We start from the raw sequence: 7,773 nt of genomic DNA, 5'->3' as shown, positions 1-7,773 counted from the left end.
TCTGCCTTCCTCCATGCTCCCTAGCACTAGGTTCCCCCTTGAAAGCTTGTAAGCCAGTCACTTCTTGCCTTTGTAGTCCCCCCCTCCCCATTTGAGTGTCCAATGTCCAAGTTGCCCATCTTCGTCCACTCTGTGTGTGGAGGGGGTGGGAATGATTCTCGCTGTAAGGATTTGTTTCTTCTTTTGAATTGCTGCTCCATAGGTATAGGTCAAGTTCATCAGATTGTATCAGCTCACTCTTTTTTTCCTCCCCTCTTCTTTCTTCTCCTGGCTGAGCTCTGATCCTCCAGTCATCCAGTCCAGGTCATTGTCCTTTTAATGCAGAAGCTGATGTGTTCATTTTCCATCTATTATTTCAGGTTCTGAGTCCAGGAATGGCAAAATGGAACTTAGAGTCGAGCAGATTTCTGATGATGCCAGATCACACTGGATGGCTCATGGAAGCACTGAAAGAAATGTTCCTCAGAGGCCAGAGTTGGCAGAAGTTAGTGAACTTCAGGGCATGGTCGAAAGGTGGCAGGTAAACCCCACTGTGGGGAAATCAAGGCAGAACCCTTCCCAAAAAGGAGATCTTGGTGGAATCGCAGGCATTAGCCGTAAGCAACACACAAATGTTGAGAGAGGACACAAGTGTAATGACTGCGGTAAATTTTTCCTTCAAGCCTCAAACTTTATTCAGCATCGGCGAATCCACACTGGAGAAAAACCGTTTAAATGTGGTGAATGTGGGAAAAGCTATAATCAGCGTGTGCACCTTACTCAGCACCAGAGAGTCCACACTGGTGAGAAGCCCTATACCTGTCAGGTGTGTGGAAAAGCTTTCCGGGTGAGCTCACATCTTGTTCAGCATCATAGCGTGCACAGTGGAGAGAGGCCTTACGGATGTAATGAATGTGGAAAAAACTTCGGTCGGAATTCCCATCTGATTGAACATCTGAAACGCCACTTCAGAGAGAAATCCCAAAGATGTATGCATGAGGAGTTTGTATTTGGGGATAAAGAGAGGCAAAAATTGTTTTCTTCGGTTAATGCTATAGGACGGATGGGTTGTGCTATTGGGAGCAGTAAGAGAAGGGGCAGAGAGCAATTGATCTGAGTCTCACTGCTCCTTTCATTGGTTGGTAAATGAATAGGTAAAGCTCTATGCCCTCTCTCCCTTACCGCATTCCTTTCCACAGAGTTACCTGCCTTTAGCTTCTTCTGATCATTGTACATTTTAAATAACATTGCTATTTCTTAAACTATCAACTGTACACAGTCTTTTGACTTTCTATTATAGTAAATGAGGTGTTTTGTTTTTTTTTTTACTTACATGCTTTTTTTCCTCTGCTCCCTTTTCCTAATGTAATTATTTCATTCTAAAATAACAGTAAAAAAACAAATCCAGACCCACTGCCAGTCCTAGTGAGCCTATCGGGCCGAGTGGCCCTTTTCCCTAGGGTTTCCAAAACTGTACATCTTCATGGGAGCAGACAGCTTCATCTTTCTCCCTTAGGGGGATGAGTGGGTTCAAACTGCTGAACTTGCAGCTAGCAGCCCAGTTTGCTCCCCACCCACTGCAATCAAGTTGATAATGCCTCATAGTGTCCCTTTATAAGGTTTCTGAGACTGTAAGTCTTTATGGGAGCAAACTGCTTCATCTTTCTCCTGGTAGGTTTGAACAGTCCAATGCTAATCCCACAGCTCCGCTAGGGCTCCTAAAATAAGGGGTGGTGGTGGTGGGTGTGTGCCGTAAAGTACAGGGTTTCCAAGGCTGTAAATCTTTGTGGGAACAGAACAGCTGGTAGTTTCAAACTACTGACCTTAAGGTTAGCAGCCCGACTTGTAACCACTACGCTACCAGAGCTCCTAATGTAAGGGTTGTTGTTAAGTGCCGTTGAGTCAGTTCCTAGCCATAGCAACCCTGTATAGGGTTTCCAAGGAGCAGTTGGAACCGACTTGATGGCACTTACCAACAACATTTTCATATAGTTATACTCATGTTGTGTGCTGTCGAGTTGATTCTGACTCTGCGTGGCCCTGTAGGACACACTAGAAATGTTCCTTAGGGTTTCCTAGGCAGAAATCTTTAAGGAACAGAGCAGCTAGTGGGCTCAAACCACAGACCTTTCGGTTGGCAGTCAAGCACTCAGCCAGGGTTTCTTAGTTTTACTCATGGGTCCATTGAAATATAAGGCATTCATGTTTTCAGTGGGCTTCAGCTCTCCTGCCTGTTACTTTTGACTTTCTGACTTGCCATTGTGTGGATGCATCACAGTTCCCCAGTTACTGAGCATTTGATATTTGCATTTTTGTTCTGATAACTTCTGTGCATATGGCTTTTTCTACACTTGGTTTTATTTCCTTATGGTAGAATCCTAGAAGGGGCGTTAATAGAGGAAAGGATCAAGGTACTCTTATGATTCTTGCTTATTACCAAATTGCTTTTTAAAAGAATTATACCACATAAGATTCTTTTTGCCAAAATCTTGCCAGCATTATTATTATTATTTTTTTTAATTAACAAATTGAATAAGCAGAATCTTAATCTTGGTTGCATTCATAGTCATGAATTTTATTAGGAATAAGATTGAATATTTCTCCTGTTTATTTACTTATGTTTTTTCCTTGTCTCTTCAAGTGGCATTAAACATACACGTGTAGGATCACTGTCAACTGTGCTGCGAACTGAAAAGACTCAACTATTGTTCTTTAGATGGCTCTGTGATTGGTCCAAGTTTTGGTTCAAAGATTTAACATTCTGGGTTCAGCTTGGCTACCTCCTCAGTCACATATGGCCCATTCTCCTTGGTGACTGTCTCCTTGGGGAAAGCCTTCCAGTCATGCTTTAGGCTTAGAAAGCAGTTGCTTTAAAATGGTATCTATTTTATGTCCTCTCCCCAATTGTTCGTTGCCTAGTTTCCCAATTAATATCTACTTTCTCTGACCCTTCTTTTGGATCAAAGGGGAGACACTTTATTTGCTTACTAACCTGCCATATTTATTGAGAGCCTCTAGTGCTGGATGCTTGGGCTGTGCCCGTGCCCAGAACAGAGATAGGTTGTGGCTCATGGAGCTAGATACTAGAAAAGCAGATACCAGAGGTGATGAGCATTCCAAAAGGAGAAGTATATGGTGCTGTGGGAAAGAGCCCAAAGCTGGAGAGTTGGCTAAAGGTGAAGAGGACAGGGGTTGATAATTCTGCCCTTTCAACAATAACTTTTACTTGCTCATTTCTCCTGTTTCCTGGCTTCAAATCAGGCATTTTTACTAACTCCTTATGTCCTTTGTAAATCCTTTGCTTTTCATTCTTCCAGCTTTTGTCACTTCTCACCATCTGCGTGTTTCTTTTGTTTTTCCTCATCCTTGTTGCCTAACTTATGTCCAGATAGTGACCCCCTCCACAATTCATATTGTCTTACCCATTTTAGAATTTTTTAGCCTTTTTTTTTCTCTATAATAACATTTTTTTTACTGAACTCTATTGTTGTCTATCCTCAATCACTTTCTCCACCCTTCTAAGTTAGCCTCTTCTTTGTCTTACTGTTTTCGCTGGACAAATCCCCAATGTGTTTTTTTTTTTTTTCAGTCCTGCTAGCATCAAACACATGCATGGATCCACTTCTGATAACATTTGCATTTCCTCTTTTTTTCAGGCAGTGACAAAAGGAGGAAAAACACAAAATTGAATGGTAAGAAGAAAATTTCAGAATTTCCAGAAGCAGATGTGGAACTATCAAGGAAACTCCAAAGGAATAATTCTCAAGTTGAAGATTTTGGAGAAGACTGTGAAAACCAAGGCAAGTTGAATAAAAATCAGGTAATTCCCATGAAAGCAGTACTAAGACAACTTCCTTCAAAGAGGATCAATTTCAATGATGTCACATATGCCCCTAACAAATCTTCTATAGGAGAGAGACCATATAAATGTGATGAATGTGGGAAAAGCTTTATTCAGAGTGCACATCTTATTCAACATCAACGAATACACACTGGGGAGAAACCATTTCAGTGTAATGAATGTGGGAAAAGCTACAATCAACGTGTACACCTAACTCAACATCAGCGAGTGCATACTGGTGAAAAACCCTATTCCTGTCATTTATGTGGGAAAGCTTTTAGAGTGAGGTCCCATCTTGTCCAGCATCAGAGTGTCCACAGTGGGGAGAAACCTTTTAAGTGTAATGAGTGTGGGAAAGGTTTTGGCAGGCGGTCACATCTTGCTGGACATCTGAGACTCCACACTAGAGAAAAATCCCATCAGTGTCATGAATGTGGAGAAATCTTCTTTCAATATGGTAGTTTGGTTGAGCACCAGGTGCTCCACCAGCATCAGAAAAATGAAAAAAATGGCATTTGTGAAGAAGCATATAGCTGGAATGTAACAGTGTTTGAAGATAAGAAGATTGAGTTACAAGAGCAGACTTATAAGTGTGATATATGTGGAAAAGCCTTTAGTTACAGTTCAGATCTTATTCAGCATTACAGAACTCACACTGAAGAGAAAACCTATGAATGTGATGTTTGTAGAGAAAATGTTAGCCAATGTTGCCACCTAAAACAACAGCAAAAAATCTATTCCACCTCAAAGCCCTATCAATGTAATGAATGCGGAAGAGGCTTCACTCTCAGATCACATTTTAATCAGCATCAAAGAATCCATACTGATGAGAAACCTTTTCAATGTAAAGAATGTGGAATGAATTTCAGTTGGAATTGTAGCCTCTTTAAACATTTGAGAAGCCATGAGAGAACTGATCCTGTAAATACCGTAAGTATATAGGTGTTTTTGTTGTATAACAGCTGTTTAAGAGAAGCCTTTCTGAAGAGAAATCTTACTTGTCCTTGAGTGAAATAAACAACTTCAAGCATTGTCTCCAATCAAACCATCAAACCTACAAATGTGTTGATGAAATCCTGTAGTTAGAACTCAGCCTTAAGAACATTGGGGAATCAATAAATTGTTACCTGTTTACATTAATTGTTGAGAAACACTTTGGTTAGCATCTTCATGCTTGAGAATCAACACAAGAACCCGTGAAGATGATGGATGAAGGAAAGTTTTCAAGTGGCACTCATTCTTAATTTGAAACTCGGAAAACTAACAGTAGGAAAAGCCTCATGACTACAGTAGAAGTAACCTTCATTTGTAGTGCTTGGCAACGTATCTACCAAGGGAAGAGCACAGTGAGACAATGAGAGGACTCATTCTCCCACTTGTGGTACCTCAGCAATGAACCTTTTCTAGAAATGATTATCCAAGCCATTAGGACCTTCCAGTCATTCCAGTATTAAATATTAAACCCTTTCAGAGGAAGAACTTGACTTAAGGTATTTATGTTTTGGAAAAATTGGGGTTCAGAGGCTGAATGGCATATGTTCCTACTGCCTTATTCAATCTATGGCTTCTCTATGAAACACACTCTACTTTGTTTTTTGTTTTGATTCTACCAGGATCATGGTTGAAGGAGCCCTGGTGGTATAGTGGGTTATTCATTGAACTGCTAACCACAAGGTCAGCAGTTCGAATCTACCAGTGGCTCTGCAGGAGAAAAGATAAGGCTTTCTGCTCCCATAAAGATTTACAGCCTCAGAACCCCTATACAGGATCGCTGTGAGTCAGCTGACTTGACGTCACACATGGTTAGCTAGTAGAAAGAGAAGTTCAGAAGGTGTAAATTCAGGAGCTCTAGTAGGGTAGTGGTTACGAATCGGGCTGCGAACCTTAAGGTCAGCGGTTCGAAACTACTAGCCGCTCTGCGGGAGAAAGACGAGGCTTTCTACTCCTGTAAAGATTTATACCCTCAGAAACCCTGTACAGGGTCGCTATGGGTCGGAATCGACTAGACGGCACTTAACAACAACAATGGTCAAAGGAGCTCTGGTAGCGTAGTGGTTACGAGTCGGGCTGCGAACCTTAAGGCCAACAGTTCGAAATTACCAGCCGCTCCATGGGAGAAAGATGAGGCGTTCTGCTCCCGTAAAGATTTACAGCCTCGGAAACCCTGTACAGGGTCGCTATGGGTCGGAACCAACTCGACGGCACTTAGCAACAACAACAACAACAAATTCAGGAGAAACTTCTGGTCAGTTAGATCTTAGGGAGAAAGGGTATCTTAGGGAAAAAGAGAAGCTAGACAAAAGTGGACAAGTTTATGTAATATTACCAAGAGTGATGCTAATTACAAAAGTGAGCGTAGCTAAGTTCATAGAGGCATTGGACTTTGTTAAGCATCATGGTCCAAATAGTATGTATACGGATTCCCAGTTGCCCTGATGATAGACCTCCTTTCTAGGGTAATGCCATATTTCTGTTTGAGTCGCATTTGGAGTGGAATGAATTAGTAATAAATGGACACATGGTCTGGTTATCCCTTCTTTGTGGTAAAAATCTGTTAGGGAGTTTGATGGGGAAAGAAGATGATAAGTATAAGGACTAGCTGGAGCTTGTTCCCTAGAGGGAGAGAGAACTTTCAGGTACTGCTGAAGCCATGCTTCTGCTCTTTGCCTGGATTACAAATGCCCAATAAATATTTGTTGAATGTATGTGTTGTGTACTGTGGTGCCCTGCCCAGACCCCCTGTACCACGTTGCCACATCCCTCCCCCAGTGGCTCTGAATTTTGACTGCTTAGTGTTCACAGTTCCCACTTCTCCAGTGATAGTGAAGAATTGTCCTCAGATGATGGGAGGTGTCAGTCAAGTTACCCCCCACACAATTCACATCCAGTGACTGAATAGTGTGGGGTGTCTCACCAAGGGGTGGGGATGTGATGTAGTTATGCGCCAGGACCCTCCATTTGTAGATGACACCAGTGCTGCATTTTAGCTTGAGACGACCCGTGAGCTTCAAAGAGTTCAGGGAGAAATGTCATTATCTTTGAATTCTTTTTTCCATGAACTTTTTGAAGTCCCCTTCTCTATCCTGTTTCATTCCCTCAAAGACTTTCATGAAGAGCATTCCTGTCCCAGTCTCTCTCTCTTGGAAACCTGGCATGAGACACCTGATGCTCTGAGGAGCCCTAAGACACAGACTTTAAGAAAGGGGGTCAGTGAAGACTCCATCACTGATGGTAGGTGGGATCTTGATGCTTCCTGGCATGTGATAGCTGTTCAATTGCTGAAACATTTATGGTAAACTGGGGTGGGATATGAGTTGTAAGGAATATGTGACTTGTGTAATGTTTGGAGCAATGATATTAAGGATCCTGGGACTGGGTTGCTCTCGTTGGATGCCATTGATTCCTAACAACAACAGCAACACAAATGACAAGACTCAGGACCACTTGTCATCAACTTCTCATCATCAACTCAGGAAAAGTGTGAGCCAGGGCTTCCTTGATCGCATTTAAAAGCACACCTCCTGGTGTGGCGTTGTAGCATCTACACTGGACTGAACCACAAGGTCGGCAGTTCAGAATCACCAGCTGCTCCTCAGAAACCCTACATAGGGTTGCTATAAGTCAGAACAGACTCAATGGCACTTAACAACAAGCATCTAAAGTTTGGGGTGCTGGCAGATATGAGTCAGACTGGATATGATTCAGGGCTTCCAGTTACCACATGGGCAGTTGACTGGAAGCCCCAGAACCAATCCTGAAACCCTTTTTAACCTGCAGTTGTATATGCATCCCAATCAAGGTCCTTTCCCACTTCTGGAGGTTAACAGTGATCTGCAGGTAGTCGTGATTTTGTTTTCTATCATCTATAATTAACCCCAGGGAGCTCTGGTAGTGGTTACGACTGGGGCTGCTAATCTCATGGTCAGTAGTTCCAAACTACCAGCTGTTCGTGG

The 7,773-nt window shown here is 42.3% G+C and overlaps 1 protein-coding gene across 1 annotated transcript in view; it reads left to right on the top strand.

The window, feature by feature from the left end:
• Positions 1-4,762, top strand: part of ZKSCAN5 (zinc finger with KRAB and SCAN domains 5) — a 35,681-nt gene extending 30,919 nt beyond the window's left edge. The window contains 2 exon segments of the mRNA XM_006877650.1: positions 360-968; positions 3,636-4,762. Coding sequence (XP_006877712.1) covers positions 360-968; positions 3,636-4,762 — 1,736 coding nt within the window.
• Positions 4,763-7,773: the final 3,011 nt, after the last annotated feature.

Source organism: Chrysochloris asiatica, unplaced genomic scaffold (genome assembly GCF_000296735.1).
Source record: "Chrysochloris asiatica unplaced genomic scaffold, ChrAsi1.0 scaffold00548, whole genome shotgun sequence".
Classification (NCBI taxonomy): domain Eukaryota; kingdom Metazoa; phylum Chordata; class Mammalia; order Afrosoricida; family Chrysochloridae; genus Chrysochloris; species Chrysochloris asiatica.
This window is presented reverse-complemented; position numbering and strand designations above follow the sequence as displayed.